This window comes from Choloepus didactylus, chromosome 23, assembly GCF_015220235.1.
Source record: "Choloepus didactylus isolate mChoDid1 chromosome 23, mChoDid1.pri, whole genome shotgun sequence".
Lineage (NCBI taxonomy): Eukaryota > Metazoa > Chordata > Mammalia > Pilosa > Megalonychidae > Choloepus > Choloepus didactylus.
The window spans coordinates 10,470,296-10,489,020 of record NC_051329.1 but is presented as its reverse complement, the minus strand read 5'-3'; the positions used below and the strand labels follow the sequence as shown (position 1 = coordinate 10,489,020).

At 42.3% G+C, this 18,725-nt stretch overlaps 2 protein-coding genes across 2 annotated transcripts in view; one reads left to right on the top strand and one right to left on the bottom strand.

Annotated features, from left to right (window-relative positions):
- Window positions 1-1,003, top strand: part of HVCN1 (hydrogen voltage gated channel 1) — a 30,464-nt gene extending 29,461 nt beyond the window's left edge. The window contains exon 7 of the mRNA XM_037816712.1: window positions 41-1,003. Coding sequence (XP_037672640.1) covers window positions 41-106 — 66 coding nt within the window. The 3' untranslated portion in view covers window positions 107-1,003. The remainder of the gene's footprint in view (window positions 1-40) is intronic.
- TCTN1 (tectonic family member 1) overlaps window positions 416-18,725 on the bottom strand; it is a 30,361-nt gene continuing 12,051 nt past the window's right edge. Inside the window, exons 3-15 of the mRNA XM_037816711.1 lie at window positions 15,705-15,835; window positions 14,438-14,592; window positions 12,645-12,732; window positions 10,974-11,083; window positions 9,536-9,556; window positions 7,367-7,504; window positions 6,696-6,821; window positions 6,211-6,296; window positions 5,749-5,889; window positions 4,215-4,377; window positions 1,977-2,102; window positions 1,409-1,553; window positions 416-673 (exon numbers count right to left, since the gene is read on the bottom strand). Coding sequence (XP_037672639.1) covers window positions 1,410-1,553; window positions 1,977-2,102; window positions 4,215-4,377; window positions 5,749-5,889; window positions 6,211-6,296; window positions 6,696-6,821; window positions 7,367-7,504; window positions 9,536-9,556; window positions 10,974-11,083; window positions 12,645-12,732; window positions 14,438-14,592; window positions 15,705-15,835 — 1,429 coding nt within the window. The 3' untranslated portion in view covers window positions 416-673; window position 1,409. The remainder of the gene's footprint in view (window positions 674-1,408; window positions 1,554-1,976; window positions 2,103-4,214; window positions 4,378-5,748; window positions 5,890-6,210; window positions 6,297-6,695; window positions 6,822-7,366; window positions 7,505-9,535; window positions 9,557-10,973; window positions 11,084-12,644; window positions 12,733-14,437; window positions 14,593-15,704; window positions 15,836-18,725) is intronic.

Below are 18,725 nucleotides of genomic sequence, written 5' to 3'. Positions count from 1 at the left end.
ACAGAAGGAAAATTCGGATTCCTGTCTGCTTTTGTTATAGGAACAAGAAATCGAAAGACTTAACAAGCTATTAAAGCAGCATGGACTTCTTGGTGAGGTGAACTAGATGCACGTCTGCTCAAACCCAGAGAAAAGAACCCTGCCTCACAGAGCCTGTGCTTGTGCTGGTGGGGACAAGGACAACAGCCTTTCCTGGGCCATTTGGGGAGAGGGTTGGTTTGATGCTTTTGACTCCCTTCGTCCAGCTTGGACCCTGGACACAGTTTTTCTGAAGGTTGTCTTTCTTCCTAGGTATGGCCAAGAGCCTCACATCCCATTCCCAGCCCCCCCGTATACAAATGTATCAAAAACTATATTTTCTCATATCAAACACTTTACTCTTGCTTGAAAATGAGCAACAAAATAGGACAATTACTAGTTGTATATAAAATTTATTCTCATCAAATGTACAGTTTTTAAGTTTCACATATATATTCAGGGACCAGAGCCTCTTTTCCAAAACCAAACATTCTAGAGACAAAAAAAAGCTACCTTAGCCACCAGCTGATTCTAGAAAAGTCCTTTTTATTTTCAAGAGTTCTGAACATCTCCTCTGGCTGCAGCTTCCCCGGGAGGCCCTTCTCTGCATCCCGCTGCAGCACACAGCTCACGTGGTTCCACTGAGCTTTGCCACCTGATGACATTTTTTTCAATTACTGTACAATTAATGTATAAAATCAACCCTCTCCCTCCCTCGGGCCCTCCTACAGTATTATTTCCAGCTTCAACTGCCTGGAGCTGCTTTTGGGCATCCAGCACCAGCCCCCAGCTGGAGAACTAGCAACGTGCCTGGTTCAGAAATGGCAATTAAGCCCAAGACTGCACTGTAATTAATATGATATTTGGGGAAAGATCCCCTCATGAGGCTTTGTACTCTACTTGTACCATTTTATACAACATTCTGCTATTTTTATCATCATTTCAATGGAACCTGAAAAGGAAATAAAATGTGAACTGAACAAAACTCCTACTTGTAGCATAACTCAAGCTAAAGCAGTGGGATGAGTAACCTGGCTCGCCCCGACACCTGTGCTGCTTCCAGGTCTGTTCTCTTTACCATCTCCCAAAGGTATCAATCTGGTGTCCATACTGACTGACGTGTTGAGAGTGTTAAAAATGCCCAAGACCAGATGTTTTCCCCATTCTAAATTCAAACAAAGTAGAATGAAACTGCCCGCCCTCCCAAGAAAATTCAAGAGGGAGTGAGTGGAAAAGGGAGGTGTCCAGGTTTCGGGGCACCCTCAAGGGTTACGAGACAGGAGATGTATAATAAAGTGGGGTGTTGAGGGGCTCCCTGGCCCCACATGCACTCTGCCTCAAAAGGAAAGGCCTTGGCATTTGGGCACAGTTTCCGAAATTAGTGACTTACCTCAAACAAATGGGAAGAAGAAATTAAAGGGCAGCTTGGCGTTGATGGTTGGCTGAGCCCTGAAACCTGCCTCTGCAGGTGCAGACACATCCACAAAAGTGACCGCAGTGGAAATAAGAATCGTCCTTTGGTTAACCGTGTTGATCTGTAGTAAGGAGTCAGAGTTAAACGAGCCCTGCCTCCCGTGTTACCAGGGCAACGGAGATGGGCCCTCCCAGCCGACCACTTTGGGTCCTGGCTCAAGGGGTCCTGGCTCCAGGAGGTACCTGGAGGGCTGATCAATGGGGAACTTGGTTGAGCTCTCTTGAGTAACATCAATAACAATCACAACCTAATTTTCGTAACAATTTTAGGGTCAAATCTAAGCTAGAATGCTAATATGAAGCATTGTCAGGGGAGCTTTTTTCCTTTAAGTAAAAGATAAAAAACTGCTAAATTGTTTTAAGAATCCAGAGTGTTTAAAGTTTAATTATAATCCTTGTCACAAAGTAATAAATGTCACTTATCACACTTGAGTGTTTTTGGACTTGTGCCTTAACCAATGCCTTTAAACTCAAGTTAGGCCTACCTCAGGAAATGAGGATGAAATGAGATTTGCAGTTACATTTACTATTTTAGCCTGTGGGTTCACAAAAGATCCATATTTAGTCCACTTCACTTCTATAACCAAAGCCACAGGGACCTGGCATGAATCCTGCAAAATAAAATGCCATTAGTCAATTGAATATTACACAACTTCAAGTCAAACTTAACCTGCAGTTCAGCGTTTTAATTATAAAATGTTTCACATATTACAACTTGTTCTGAACAAGAGAATGAATAGATTCTCAAAGTTGAGATAAAAATGGAGAAAATGCACATTTTAAAGTACTCAGTGCCTCAAAAATATTTTAACACTTAAAGCATAATTTTAACCCCCCTCCTATTTCCAAAGAAGCCATCCTCACCTGGAGTTGTGCCAATCCCAGTAGCCAACTGTGCCACCTTTGGGGCCTTAACTTCTCTAACTTCAAAATGAGCAAAGTTCTACCCGTTTACATCTACCTCAGAAATACTTTAGAAATTAGCATCAGAGAGGGAGAGGATGGTATTAACAGACAGAAATTAAACCTGACTGCACACCGTGTTAAAATGCACCCAGAGGAAGTGTGAGTACCTTCTTTTCAACGATCTAATTCCATCAGTCGGCAGCTGTTCCACTTGGGCCCTCGGGCTGTGTGTGTGTGTGTGTGTGTGTGTGTGTGTGTGTGTTGTCGTCGTCACAGGTGGGGACAGCACAGGGTGGAGGCCAGGGGACCAGGCCGGGCAGCTCCGCCACAGGGCCTGTGCTGGGTCAGCCCCAAGGGGGAAGAGTGGGAGTGGGCTTTCCAGACCTTCTTCTGCCTCTAGTGTCTCTTCAGTTGGCAAAATGCGGTAACTGCTGACACTGCAGTTGGTGGGGGGGGGGAGGGATTCCACTGTACTAGCTTACTTTTGTGCCTGTTTGAAATTTTTCCATAATAAAAAAATAAGTCTCTTTAGCTATGAGGCCTGCTGAGTCTGGTGCCAGCCAAAAAGGCACTGAAGGGATTCCTGAGCTCAGAAGTGCCTTTTAAGAAACTCACAGGCCGAACAACCCTTGAGAATCTCCTGTTGTTAGGAGACGATGCAACATGCAGCTGCTATAAACTGAGCTTAGCAGGTGTTCTCCTGCCTGCTTCCCCCTGGCTCTCCTGGAAGGTCGATGCCAAGCCTGCCCCAGGCCCTGCAGTCTCCCCGACCAGGACAGACCCCGGCGATGCTGAGGCCAGCGCCGCTGCTTCTCCTCCCCATCTGTGTGTTCCCTTCCGAGGGGGCGGTAATAACTGATGTCTTTGCCCATCTCCAAGAAGCCGGCAGCCGCTGCCTGCTCCGCCTGCTCACCGAGTCCGCCAAGTGGGACCAGCCTGAGCAGGGAGCAGCAGGGACTGAGTAATCACTGGTCTCTGCTGGAGACCAGTGGGGAGGGTGGGACCAGAGCCAGCGAGCAGTCCTCACCCTAGTTATCCCCAGGCTATAAATATGCTAAGCAGATAATGACACGCCTGAAGAAACAGTGACAAGCAGCAGCCAGGCAATTAAAGGCTAAGATAGAGAGCAGGCCTCTCGTGATGGGCCCGGCCCACGTGTGACAGCCGAGACAAAAGAAAGGGGGCAGAAGAGCCACATGTGACCAGAGCCTATTTATAGGATGTCAACTTCCATCACACAGTTTGGGGAACTTCTAAGCTGAAAGCTCGCACATGCGGGCCGCTTCTAAGACCAGGGAACATGGGGTGGGGCGCCTACGTGGTTGGGAAATCAGTCTTCTCTAAATGTCCCTGTGTCCTTCAGTCTAACCACGGGATGACCACGGGCCTGGGTTAACACCACCAGTAACAGTGGGAGGAGTGAGAGGAGGAGGCAGCAGGGGGTCCACGTAATGGAGCACCCACCAGGCACCATGCTGAGGGCCAGAGGATCGTGTGCTCAGGGAGCCCCCTCAGCCACCCAGGAGGTGGCCCTATGACTGTCATTCCGGTTCCCGGGTGAGGACACGGAGGCTCAGATCCATGAAATCACCAGCCGAAGGTGACAGTGCTAACAAGGGGCAAAAGCAGAATCCAAAGCCCAGGGCAATCAGGTTAACAAGGCCTGTGGCCCTACTTGGAGCCACCCACCTCCTCAACAGGAGTTTGAATTCTGCCATATTTAATTGAGGGAATAAATGGTTTATTATTGTGAGAATTATAATTATCCATCTCTGGGGGAGGGAGGCTGCGCACAGCCCTCCACCTCGCCCCTTTACCTTCAGGCTGGATGACTGGGTGAGGAGGTGGACAGGCACCCAGTCCACCACATCCTGGGACAGGGAATTTCCAAAAGGGGCCACGTAGTCTGGGAAGCCCTGGCCCCTCAGCAGGCTCTGCACCCTCTGCGCCACCAGCTGACACGGGAGAGCCGCGGGCAGGCTGGGGAGGAGACAGAGGCCCGCGTGAGGTCGCTGCCCACTGGCCAGCAGCTTGGTGTTTTTAAAATTTTACCTTGAAATAATTTCAAACTTGCAGGACAGTTGCAAAAATAACATAAACCCCACACAGAGAACTCCAACGTACACGCCTCCCCTACCCCCAGACTTTAAAGGCCTCAAGGCCACATAGTCGCCCTCCAGTTTCTTCATTTTCTCACTGTTCAAATGGGGATTATTTGACAGAACCTATAGTGGCTCTAACTTTGTGATATTTTGGTGATTGGCAGAGAGAGGAGTCCAAAACAGTGTTTCCCAATCTGTGTTCCACTGAGAGGCTCTACACAAGAAGGGTTGCATGGTCAAACGTAGGTAAACACTGCATTACCCACTGCACCCGCCCCCCCCCCTCCCCCAGCACATTAGCCCAGTAAAGGCCCTGAGAAGGCCTACGGGGGGAATCTGTTCTCACTTCAAGTGGTACTTCCCAAACATACTGGACCATAACCTACGCCTCCTAAAATTTTGTGGAATTGTCTTTCATAGAATCTCGTCTGAGAAATGTTGGTCTAAAGAAATGGTAAATACTGGTCTAGCCAAAATGACATGTAACTAGACTGAGGAGATGTAGGGATGGGAAATGTGTGTACTGGTGGGAGGTGGAGGCAGATTTAAAGAGGCAGGGGCCAAACCTTCATCTTCCTTAGTAGGGAGTCAATAAGTAATTCATAAAACCCCCAAATCAAGAGGTAGCATTATATATATATTAAATATTTAAAGATTTGGAGGTAAATTTCCAAAAAACAACAACAACAAAAAAAAACAGACAGCTGCTATAAGAGTTGAAAGTGGTTGCCTATGGGTTTGGGGTAATAAAGGTTAAAAACTATTGTTTTTAATAACAAGCCACGGAGAACTATTTGACTTTTTACATATTTAACAACAATTAAAAGATTAAAAGATGGCATTCAGGCTTCCTACCACTGGTTTTGTTGTGCTGTGCATATTAAAATTCAATAATATAGGGAAGACTTTTAGAAAAATATTTTGTTGTGAACTCATGCGCTATGCAGCTTTAAAAATGAAACGTGGAACCTTGAGGTTTGAATTCTGCCATATTTGATTGAGGGAATAAGAAAAATGGTTGTAATAGTTTTCCTGTGAAATTGATAAATGGTTTATTGTTATGAGAATTATAATGAGAAAATGAAAAGCGACATCAGTATGAGGCATTGTTACTATTCATTAATAATGGCAACAGGCCCTCCAGGAGTCTGCCAGCAGAGGCAGTGTTGGATTCAGATGGGGAACGGGGGAACGCATTGTTTTCTGACCAACACAAACAAGTTCAAATAGAAACAAGTTACTCTCTTACCTTAGTTTACAGCCTGACTGCATATTGTGCCCAAATAATACCGGGGTCCGGATCCCCTCTATTGCTAAGCAGTCTTGTTCAGTTGTGCTACGAAGAATCGTAAGCTGTCCGTATCTATTTCTAGTCTGAATGATTGCAGACATTCACAGAAGTTAAGGGACAATGGCCCAGTCCTAGAGCTTAGGAGTCTTGGCTTAAATGTGAAATTAAATACATCCAAGTGTCTGTCGATTTTTCTGTCTTATGGTTTTCATCTTAAAACACCGACATTTCCCCAGGATATGCCCTTCGCCCACAGCCTCCAGTGTCCACCCGCCCACCACGGGTGCCTGGAGGAAGCTCTGGGGGGGACCCAGCTTCCCCATCCCACAAGCAGCCCACAGCGTCCTCAACAGTAAAGAGAAGCAGGACCCAGCCCGTGGACAGGGAACTCAACCTTCTCTACAGAACCAAAAAGGATATCCCTTCTGAGGCCGAAAGCCAGCAGCTAACGGGAGCCCCACAACATAACCAGGGTTTCCACTGAGAGGAACCGGCTTTGAGTTTTGCTGAAAGACAAGGCAGGAATGTCCCCAAGTAATTCTCATTTTAATAAGGAAACGGCAGAGAAAACAATGAAATGATTTTCATAATAAAATTACCAACCAATGAAAGAATTTCTCCCCCTACTCAGAACTATAAATGTATCTCATGAGTGTAGGAGTCTATCATGCTGTAAAAGAACAAGCTAGCATGGAAGCGAATCTTATTCCCAAATGGAAGAAGATACGAGGACTGTGCACGGTTACATCACAAACCCCACGTGCTACATGCCGGGTCCTTTGTTCAGTAGAAAAGGGTCAGACGTGGTAATACTTCTAAATTGAGTTTGGCTTCTTTTCACTAAGAAGTTATGATCTCTTTTTAACTTAGCAATTAAGTGCTTGTACAAAATTGCCCAAACTTACCTGAATAAAATGAATTTCAAACTTTTGCTGGATTGGAACCACTGCACTGCTAACTGTCCCCAGGAGGAGAGCGAGCCCCACTTCTGTTACTTCACCTCCATCTGTATGTGTGAGGCTGTACTTGACCTAGAAACCAAATCATACTCCAAATACAAGCTTCCATTATGCTTCAGTAGCTGTATTAATATCTCATATGAAACATATTTAGGAGGCAAATCCTCTCTCCCTTCTCCATCTGTTGGAAGTTTTTCTCTCTTGCCTAATGGGATCGAGAGGGGTCACCATCTGCGATCGCCCCCAGTTGATGGACAGGGGCATCCGCGCCTCTGGGGCCCTAGTTACGGGAGTTCCAAACCACCAGCCCAAGCTGAATGTAAACAGCCTAGCTCTGCAGACGAAACATGGGATAAGACAGAAACAGCAGCAGTGAACAACAGCAACGCTCTGACACATTCAAGTCGCTGGAGTTGTGGAGGAAAATCACACGGCTGTTCCAGAGACAAGAACCTTCTTCTGATGAAGCCACATAAAAGCAGGCAGGAGGCCAAGCCAAGACGAGCACATACCTAGGATGGGCCAGTACCCCCCTTGGACCGCCTACCCCTCAGGACAGGTAGCTTGAGTTCTGCCACAAATAGACTGAGCTTTCAAAGCCACTGTTGAGCACCTACCTCTAGAACGACATTAGTGCAGACTTTAGAATTCCCAGAATCAGCAAGAACACGCGGCAAACGAACATCAGTGTCTTCCAGTTGGGTTAGTGTTTTATTTAGAGACTGAATGACGATGGACTGAACAGTGATAGGAACCTACAAAGTGAACGATTCCACATTTGCAAAAATACAGATACTTACATGTAAATACATTCACGTGGAAAATACTTGAGAAGGAAAAACCAAAGCTTTAAAAGTGGTTATCTCTGGAAACATATGTTCACACAAAAACTTGCTCACAAATTGTTCATAGGAACATTATTCATAATAGCCAAAAAGTGGAAACAACTCAAATGTCCATCAACTGATGAACGGATAAACAAAATGCTGTGTAACTATATGATGGAATATTATTCAGTCACAGAAAGGAATGAAGTTCTGATACCTGCTACAATATGGATGAACCCTGAAAATATTATGCCAGACACAAAAGGCCACATATCATATGATTCCATTTATATGAAATATCCAGAATATCTATCTGTAGAGACAGAAAGCAGATTGGTGGTGGCTAGGGACTGAGGCGAGAGGGACATGGAGTGACTGCTAATGGGTTCAGGGTTTCTTTTTGGAGTGATGAAAATGTTCTGGAATTAGGTAGTGATGATGGTTGCAAAATTTTGTGAATACACTAAATACCACTGAATTGTATACTTTAAAAGGGTGAATTTTACGGTATGTAAATTATATCTCAAAAAGCACAACCAAAAGCCCATTCCACCATCAAACACACACACACACACACACATATTCACAACTCTAAAACATAACCTCTATGATAAATCTCACTCTGTGTATATATATATGTACATTCCACATAGCGCCAAAACACAAACCTCTACACTCCCCAAAATACCCTGAGTATATACCTGACCCAGTATAAACACAGTTTCTCCCCACACCCTGAATATACTAACACAAAGTCCCCCCAACAAAGGTGGTTATCTCTTGGTGGGAGGTTTATGGGCAAGAGAACACACAAGACAGATGAAGCTTTTAAGCAGAATCAGGAAGCCCTGTTTAGCCCTATGCTACTAAGGGACAATTTTTTATTTATGGCCTTTGCCAGCAGAGTGACAAAGCAGCAAGCAATCCGGTAAATGGCTTGAACCTGAAGAGAGAGCAAGGCCTCTTGATTCAGTGTGACAAATCTGATGTTTGTTCTAAATTTCAGCTCTTAGAAACAACTGTTTAGGAAAGACTCTAACTTGCAGCTAGTTATTTATGTTGCTTTGAACTTTGGCCTCAATCATGTACTGTGCTGTTTATAATTCAGAATTGCTAAGGGTTTAAGCTGTTATTTTATAAACAAGTACTCCTTATGTGTCTGCTCCCACAACCAGGAAGACCTTCAACTGTCTTTATACATCTAGCCCGCTATAAAAAACGCAATATGGTGCAGTGGCAAAGGCAAACTGTCCCATGCCCAGAGCGGCAGGAGGGCAGAACCAATCACCAAACACCCTCTGCCTAATGGGCTGTGCCAGCATGGCTAAGAGTTCTTGTTAAGAGTTATTAAATTAGCTCCTGTTCAAGCCATTAAATAACAACCCTGGGTTCGTTCACCTGAACATTCTGATTCCCAATGCAGAAGTGATACTGAGCTCCAGGAAAGTGCATGCCTTTCCAGGCCCACCTCTGACAAGCCCTTCCCTGGGGTGTGGGTGAGGTGGGCAGAAGTCAAAGGGTCTCATTTTAATACGCTTTGGAAAGACACAGTCCATCGTCTTCTCACCGGGATGATCCCAAGGATGGAAATGGCGGGGATGTTTTATTTCCTGGATGTCCTGTTCCACTCTATTCCATCTCCTCCCAGCTACCCCTGGCAAAGAACTAAAGCACAGGAGCCATTCCTATCCATTGTCAGTCAAGATACTTATGCCCTTTACACATATGTCCTTTACACATGAAAAAGTCTGGGAATACCAAAATTGAGGGAGTTTGAAAATCTGAAATGTGATTACAATAGGGTTACCCAGTAAGGAATTGCTCTATTTTGCTCTTGCTTTACTTTTGCTAACTATTACTGGCAATAAGCTTCCAACCACAAATGTATTCATTTCAAAGGGCTCCGAAATAAGACAGTGTATCACAAACCATCTTATTTTCCATAAGAAATACTCTTACCTTTGTTTTTGAATGAGGCACCTAGACCAAAAAAAAAAAAAAAAAAAAAAAAAAAATTTAAGTACAACGAAGAGAAGCATTTTTATTGCTTTTTCAGACCTCAGGTTAAAGGGTATATTCATCATATTAAAGATTTTCCTCACAGAGAGGAAAGAATTTCTTTAATTAAGACATCGTCTGCATATTTTTTTACCTATCTCATAATCAAAGGGGTAACTTCACATTTTCCTTCTCTAGTCATTCCTCAAATTGGAAGCTCAACAGACTAGCCCAACAGAGCCAGTCTTAAGAACCTCCCTCCTTGGGTGTGATGAGCTGTTTGGTGTTTCCACATGGTCAGCACTGATGTGAGCACCGAGCTCCTGCCCTCCCGGAGCGCACTGCTCTCCCGGCAGTTCCCGCGGCCTCCTCACTGGTCTCCCTGCCTGAGCCTGAGCCAACTGGATGCCCAGCTCCTCTCTCCCTGGCACAGTGGGAGCGCGCGCTCTCATTCCTGTCCCCGACTCCTCCAACCTCACTGCTCCAATCTCAGGACACCCTGCTAGGCCATTCGGAGCTTTCTCTCTGGGGAGGCCTGCACTGAAAGGGAGCTCTGCCTGGATAGTGGAGGGACGACTTCCAGCAAACTGCAGAAAATCAAACTAATTGCAGGAATTTACAGTCTTAGATGGCTGACTGATGAGAAAAGAGGGAGAGGAAAAGGGGAGGAGAGGAAAAGGTCAAGCCTGATTCTGAAAACTGAAGCCCAGATGAATAAATAATAATTATTATTATGAATAATCCTTCTGTCACCCCCTAAAAAGTAAATGCGGGGGGTGCTTTCACAATAATCTTATGGTTTGTAGTTATTGAAAAACGTCCTCTCCTTTGTGACCCTCCATCTTAATCTGCAAAGTGGGCCACGGGCCTTGTCATTTATTCACTTCAGGGGTCGTCCCTGCAACCAGTAAGAAGGGGCCCTTCCCACAGTTAGGTTTGCCCCTCCTCCAGCAATACAGGTCTGTGCTTTCCTGGCTGTCCATTTCATCTGCCAACGAGAGAACAGATTTTTATTCTTTTCTGGTCTGTTTCTGAGGGAGAGCGCTCCTTGGTGCTAATATGATTATTTTTGTTTTTGTCACAGACATTAAAATGTTTTTAGAATTCCTTAAGTTTCTGGTTATTTTGAAAGCTTTTTTTTTTTTTTCAATTCAGGAAACAGACATTATTGCTTACCATCAAAATGAATGAAAGCAAAATATAAGCTAACTATAGAAAAATAAGAATTATTTCCAGTGATAAGCTCAATAATTACTGATACCAAAAAAACTGACGAAGAGGAATTTAAACTTCAGTGTCAATCATATTCCAAAATACTTCTATACTTGTCATATTTTACAATGTACAAAGAACAAAAAACATACCTAAAGAATTAGTTTCACTTCAAAATAATTCTTACCCTCAAAATTTTCGGGCTGCTGTAATAAGCCATGCTAAGGGCTTCGATTTCTTCACACTGTTCCAAATTTATCCTTCTGGTACACGTAACAGCTTGGTTCACCAGAAACGCTGCAATCATAACATCCCCCCCCACCACCAAAAAGAACAATGTAAAACAGAAGAAATTTTCAGCAGTCTGATGGTAACTAAAAAAATGGTAATGCAGGTAAAATAGCAAAATAAGCTACAACACAGATAAGCAATTTATTTAAAATCAGATTAAAATTTTTTTTAAATGGGTAATACATTCAAAGTTCAAAAGGCATGAAAAGATTTTGAGCAGAGTCTCCCTCCAACTCCTGTTCCTCATCTACCACCCAGGCCCAGAGTTTCTAGTGTGTCCTTCTGAAGATATGCTTTGCAAATAAAAGTGAATATAGGTGTGTATATTTTTTTATCATTTATTTGCATGACATATACACTAACCTGGCCCTTATGATTTTTCACCAAACAATGTATCTTGGAGATCATTCTGCCTCGCTACACAAAGAGCCGCTGCCTCCTTTTTTTAGGGGTAATCAGAATTCTATTATAGATGAGCCATAATTTATTCCACCAGCTACCTATTAATGGACATTGAAGTTGTCTCTATCTTTGCTATCACAAACAATTCCGCCATCTATTATTTTGCATCTGGCCAGTGTTTCAGTAGGATCAAGTCCTAGGAGGAGAACAGGTAGCCGAAGGGTGGATTCATTTATCATTTGGAGAGCATGGCTAAATTGCCCTTCACGGAGGCTGTACCAATTTATAGTTGCACCCACCAGCAATGGAGGTGAGTGCCTATTTCCCCACGGCCTTCCCCACAGCTCCACAAAACGGTTTTGAGCTTTGCCAAGCTGACTGGGAAAATGGCATCTCAGTTTTGTTTTATTCTGCATTGTTCCTATTATGGGAGAGTGAAGCATCTTTTCAACACAACACACTTTTCTTCATGTATCAAATGATGTCTTCGTTGAGCCACACGCTTTCATCAGTTACTTAAATATCTTCTTCCCAGGGAAGCTTTCTTAAGAATTGGAGAGCATGCCTGCTGCCCTCCACTACCTGGTGGGCTATTCCACAGCTTCTAGGATGCCCTGAAAGGAGAGGCAGGACCCCTGGGAGGCAGCAGAGCACAGGGGAGCACGGACTGCAGGCAGGTTGTCTGGGCTCCCTCCCAGCTCCACCAGTGCCTGAGGAAGCCTGAACAAGAAACTGAGCATCTCTCAGTTTCCTCATCTAAGAAATGGAAATAATAACCCTACCTCAGGGGAGCACTGGCAGGATTAAACAGAAAAACACAGGCAAGCACTCAGCACAATCCCCAGCACACAAGTGCTTAACAGATGTTAGCTACTGGCGAATTTCAGCTCGGGTGAAGGAAGAACGTTCCAGCAACTGGAAGTGTCAAACAACTGAGTGGGCTGTCTCCAAGCAGTGGTTTCCCATCACCAGCAATGCTCAAGCATGACGGCACATGGCAGGAAAGATTCCTGCACTGGGGTGGAAAACTGAACTAGATATTTTGGAGGCTTCTGTCAACCCCAAGATTTTGTTTCTAGTTATGAAGCCTGTTGAATTATGACTACTACACATATAAACCAACAGCAAACCCAGCTTAGGAGAAGCAGGATGCCCACTCTCTCACCTGCAGGGTTGTTGTCAGTGCATAGAGATGACACCAGGGGAGAAGGTAGTCTCAGAAATGAATCTGAAGTCTGCAGATGAACCCCATACTGTAAACACAAGGACAACCAACAGCTGGGACGGTGTCAGTAAGTCATTCATTCAGCACTTGCTGGGCACCTACCACATGCCAGGCACTGCTGCAGACATCAGGGACGCCAAGATGAGCCAGACACAGACGCAGTCCTCGCCCACATAGAGCTCACATCTGGCTGCCCCATCCCTTTTTTTGTCAGGATGTGTGAGTGTTTTTGCTTATATAAGTTATTGTATTTGTAGGCTTTTTGCTTACGGAATTCCTCCAGAAGGCTCCATAAGAAGCTGATATAAGTATCTGCCTCTGCAGACAGGAACTGGGTGGCTGGGGGACAGGGTAATGGAGGTAATTATTTTTTACTAGCAAGAAATTTTTAAATACAGATACACTACACATTAAAATCATGAAACTGACATTCCTTCTTCCCAAAAGCAAACTCCATGAAATTCTCCCCCAAAATTCACAACCAAATTTACAGCTATTGGACAAACAGCTAATTTCCTTGAATTTCAGTTTATCCAAATGCCTGATAGCAGCAGGGGTTTGGGAAAACAAGCACTTTCATTCACTGGAGTTGGCAATGTAGACTACTGCCATCTTTGGGATGGTGATTTGGTATCAGTAATTTACATTTCCATTCATACTGACCTAGATAACTGTTTCTTAGGAATACATTCTAAGGATTTAATCAGACAAATGAACAAGGAGATATATACGGATAAGGATGTTCATTGTGGAATGTTTCTAATAACAAGAAACTGCCAATCCTAGTAACTGTTAATAGTGGAATGGCTCCATAAAAAAACAATGATACATACTCAGAAAGGAATACTTTGTATCAGTTTTATGTGGCTCCAACACTTAATGGCTCCAAGAAGTTACTTTCATGGGCCTCTGTTTTACTTCTGGGTTACCTGGGGACAGTGGCACACCCCCTCCCAGGGCTGTGGGAGGTGATGCCTGCAACATGGAGCATGCTCATGAAACGCTAAGAATTTGACATGGGAAGATGCCCAACATTTACCAAAGAATTAACAGGAAGCTTATAAAACAATGTGTATGATGATAAATCCCACTTCCATACAATACTATAAGGATCTTTTTATATGTGCTTTTAAAATCAGGAAGAATATACTCCAACCTGTTAACAGTGATTTGCAGTGTGAATTTTAGTTGGGGCTGGGGGCATTTCTGTTTTACTTTATATATCTCTATACTTTTGACTTTTCAAACAAGCACATTGCTTTTGACTTTTCTTTAAAGATGCTTCCCTCAAAGTTAAAGGATGTTTACTCAAAGTTAATGTATGTCACATTTAAAGGTTACTAATGAAAAGAGATACCAACACACATCTCCCCAAAATAGAAAACTAAATGTAATTTTGAGAAGAGGACCAAGCATCTAACCAACCCACTTCCATATCCCCAATGGCAGGCCTCAGGCATTTTGCTGCATTTTCTGAGGTTAAGAACAAAGAATTCTACAGAGAAAAATTCAAGCCGATTCTAAAATAAAAGATCTTAAAATACTATATTCAGAATTCAGCTATACAATTTTAATTTTCATGATCTTTGATTTGTAGATACAAACCAAGTTTTTGTAATATGAATTCTGTATCTTTGGGAAGCCAATTTTGCTGATAACATATTTTAAAAATTAACTTCCAAGGACAGCACATTTGGGACTGAATGAGTGGATTCAGCAGCATCTTGGCTCACCTCATATTTAGCAGAAGTATTTGGAGCATCCAACTTGATTGTGGAAAAAATGTCTGATTCTGCATTCAATGCAAAACCATCAGATATTTTCATCAATTTATCAAAATTGTTTTCATCAGGCACTTCAGGATTAAGAAAGGATAATGCAGGTTTATCTGTTTTAGAAAAAGTATTTTCAGTATAAAATATAATAGTTATATTTTATATGACATATATAATGTTTTGGATATAGTTTTTAGTGGCACTAACGCTGATATGAAAAAAAAATAAAGTGTCTTTTCCATATTCACTGCCCCCAGGATCTCTTGAATCTTATGAAATAAAGAGATAACCAGACTTGGCCTGCTTCTCTACCAGTGTGGAAACCATGGTTCCCAGAGCCCACTGGTAAACAGGACAACAGAAGCCACCACTAATCGACCTATTCCTCTAAGCTATGGATCGACAAGACTGCCGCATAAACCTCTAAGGGAACGCTCTCTCCAGACGGCCACGGGAATGAAAGAACCCTATTTCTCCCCTCACACAGCCACCTCCAGGGCCCTGAGAATAGAGTACTGTGAACAAAAGAGGGAGAAGAAGGGAGTGGGTTGGTATGCTCACTGAGCTGGTATGTTAGAGAGCCAGACAAGGACTGAGAGAGCATTATTTCACTTTACAAATAGCGGCCCATTCGCCTAAGTTTTCAGTCATGAAGGAAACCAAACCATAAAGACATTCTGAAAACAAAGAAGTTTAATAGATAAATAAAACCATAAATGTGTCTCTGATCTTTGATACCTCAATAACATTTTACACTTACATGTAGTTTGGACCTTGACACCTACGTGAGGTAAATGCTCAGATAAAAATAAAAGTCCTGTTTTTATGCAAATATTCTTAATAAAAATAAAAGAGAAAAAGGAAATAGAAACCACAGATAATGTTCAGAAGCTGAACCTGATACCCAACCATTAAACTAAGAGGAAATAAAGTTAAAAAAAAATTATATAAATAAAGTTAGATTCAGATGTATGTCTACATATTAAAAACACCTTTGAAATCAAGTATGAGATTTCAAAATACAACTACTTTTAAAGAAAATGTTCATGCCCATAGGTCTCTAGTTGCTTGCAGGTGCCTGTGAAATGCTCTCAGAAGACACATCCTAGCCAAACCACATGAATGACTGTTTTAAATTAACTGAATGGGAAATTGTGCGACAGAAGAACTTTAAAAAGAAAATTTTTGCAGAGATTCACAAAATATGTCAACATCAAATACTTACAGTTTGTAACATGAATGCAGAAAATAGATGGATTGATCTGATCTATGAGTTTAAATACCCTTTGAGGTGGATTTGCTGTAAAATTCAAAGAATAGACAGCTGCTTTTTGACTGCAAAACTGGCTATCATCCCTGCAAATTAAAAAATAATAATGATTCAACAAAGTTTTAAGGCATATGCATACCATCTTAGCAAGATTATTTTAAAACTGTCAGATGCTTGTACTGTACTAACTGTACAGTACTTAACAGTTACATGGAGGATATTTATGAAAGTGTGACGTTAGAACTGAATCCATTTTTATTTAGTTTATTCAGTGTTAAAATGTTAAGCATTTGAAAGATTTTCCTCTAAGGGAAAAAATTAAGACTAGTAGAATAACTTTTTTTTTTTTTAACTGGGATTGTTCACATACCATACAATTATCCAAAGATCCAAACTGTACAATCAGTTGCCCCTGGTACCTTCATACAGCTGTGCATCCATCAGTACAATTTTTGTTCGATTTTTAGAACCTTTTCATTACTCCAGACAAGAAATAAAGCAAAAGACAAAAAAAGAAAGAAAAGGAAACTCAAATCCTCCCATATCCCTAACCAACCCCCCTCAATTGTTGACTCGTAGTGTTGGTATAGTACATTTGTTACTGTTTATGAAAGAACGTTGAAATACTACTATCTGTAGTATATAGTTTGCAATAGATATATATTTTTTCCCTATATGCCCCTCTATTATTAACTTCTAGTTGTAGTGTCATACATTTGTTCTGGTTCATAGAAGAGACTTCTAATATTTGTACAGTTAATTATGGACATTGCCCACTATAGGATTCAGTTTTATACATTTCCATCTTTTGACCTCCAGCTTTCCTTCTGGTGATATTTGACTCTGAGCTTCCCCTTTCCACCTCATTCACGCACCATTCAGCACTGTTAATTATTCTCACATCTTGCTACTGACACCTCTGTTCATTTCCAAACATTTAAGTTCATCCTAGTTGAACATTCTGCTCATACTAAGCAACTGCTCCCCATTCTTTAGCCTCATCCTATATCTTGGTACCTTATATTTTATGTCTATGAGTTTACATATTATAATTAGTTCCTATCAGTGAGACCCTGCAATATCTGTCCTTATGTGCCTGGCTTATTTCACTCAGTATACTGCCCTCGAAGTTTTGTCATCAAGCCATTTTTTTTTTTTTAAGATGGTTTTGTTCAGATGCCATACATTCCATCCTAAGTATACAATTGATAGTTCTCTGTATGGTCACATATTTATGTGTTCATCACCTTCACCACTATCTATATAAGGGCATCTACATTTCTTCCACAAGGCAGGAGGGAGAGTCAAAGAAGGTAGAGAGGCAAAAGAAAGAGGAGAAAAATGACAGCTAGGAAGCAGCAAAAGGAAAGATAACCTTAAATCAAAGTAAAGAGTTAGACAACACCACCAATGTCAAGTGTCTAACACGCCTCCCCTATCCCCAAGTCTTATCTGCATTTACCTTGGTATATCGCCTTTGTTACATTAAAGGAAGCATAATACAATGATTCTGTTAGTTACAGTCTCTAGTTTACATTGATTGCATCCCTCCCCCAATGCCTCCCCATTTTTAACACCTTGTAAGGTTGACATTTGGTTGTTCTTCCTCGTGAAAGAACATATTTGTACATTTTATCACAATTGTTGAACACTCTAGATTTCACAGAGTTACACGGTCCCAGTCTTTATCTTTCCTCCTTTCTTCTGGTGTCTCACATGCTCCCAACCTTCCTCTCTCAACCATATTCATAGTTATCTTTGTTCAGTGTACTTACATTGCTGTGCTACCATCTCCCAAAATTGTGTTCCAAACCACACACTCCTGTCTTCTCCTATCACTCTGTTGTGCTCCCTTTAGTATTTCCTGTAGGGCTGGTTCTTGTTCACAAAGTCTCTCATTGTCTGTTTGTCAGAAAATATTTTGAGCTCCCCCTCATATTTGAAGGATGGCTTTGCTGGATATAGGATTCTTGGTTGGCGGTTTTTCTCTTTCAGTATCTTAAATATATCACACCACTTCCTTCTTGCCTTCATGGTTTCTGCTGAGAGATCCACACATAGTCTTATTAAGCTTCCTTTGTATGTGATGGATTGCTTTTCTCTTGCTGCTTTCAGGATTCTCTCTTTGTTTCTGATGTTTGATAATCTGATTATTAAGTGTCTTGCCGTAGGCCTATTCAGATCTATTCCGTTTGGAGTACGCTGAGCTTCTTGGATCTGTAATTTTATGTCTTTCAGAAGAGATGGGAAACTTTCACTGATTATTTCCTCTATTATTGCCTCTGCCCCTTTTCCCTTCTCTTCTCCTTCTGGGACACCAGTGATACGTACATTCTTGTACTTTGTTTCATCCTTAAGTTCCCGGAGATGTTGCTCATATTTTTTCATTCTCTTCTTCATCTGCTCCTTTGCGTGTAGGCTTTCAGGTGTTTTGTTCTCCAGTTCCTGAGTGTTTTCTTCTGCCTCTTGAGATCTGCTGTTGTATGTTTCCACTGTGTCTTTTGTCTCTTGTGTTGTGCCTTTCATTTTCATAGATTCTGCTAGTTGCTTTTTTGAACTTTCGATTTCTGCTTTATGTATGCCCAGTGTTTTCTTTATAGCCTTTATCTCTTTTGCCAAATCTTCTCTAAACTTTTTGAATTGATTTAGAATTAGTTGTTTAAATTCCTTTATCTCAGTTGAAGTGTACGTTTGTTCCTTTACTGGGCCATAACTTCGTTTTTCTTAGTGTAGGCTGTAGTTTTCTGTTGTCTGGGCATCTGACCTCCTAGGCCACCCCAATCAGGTTTTCCCAGATGAGAACAGGCTCAGGTCACAGAAGGAGGAAATATTCAGTATCCAGTTTCCCTGATGGTTTTTCTCAGAGGATTGACACACCCTGTGCTTTTCTTCCCAGCAGGTGGTGCCTGTCAGCCTGTCACCGGCTGGTGTCAGAGGGTGTGGCCCATGGCTCTCCCCTCAAGGCTTTGGGGACTG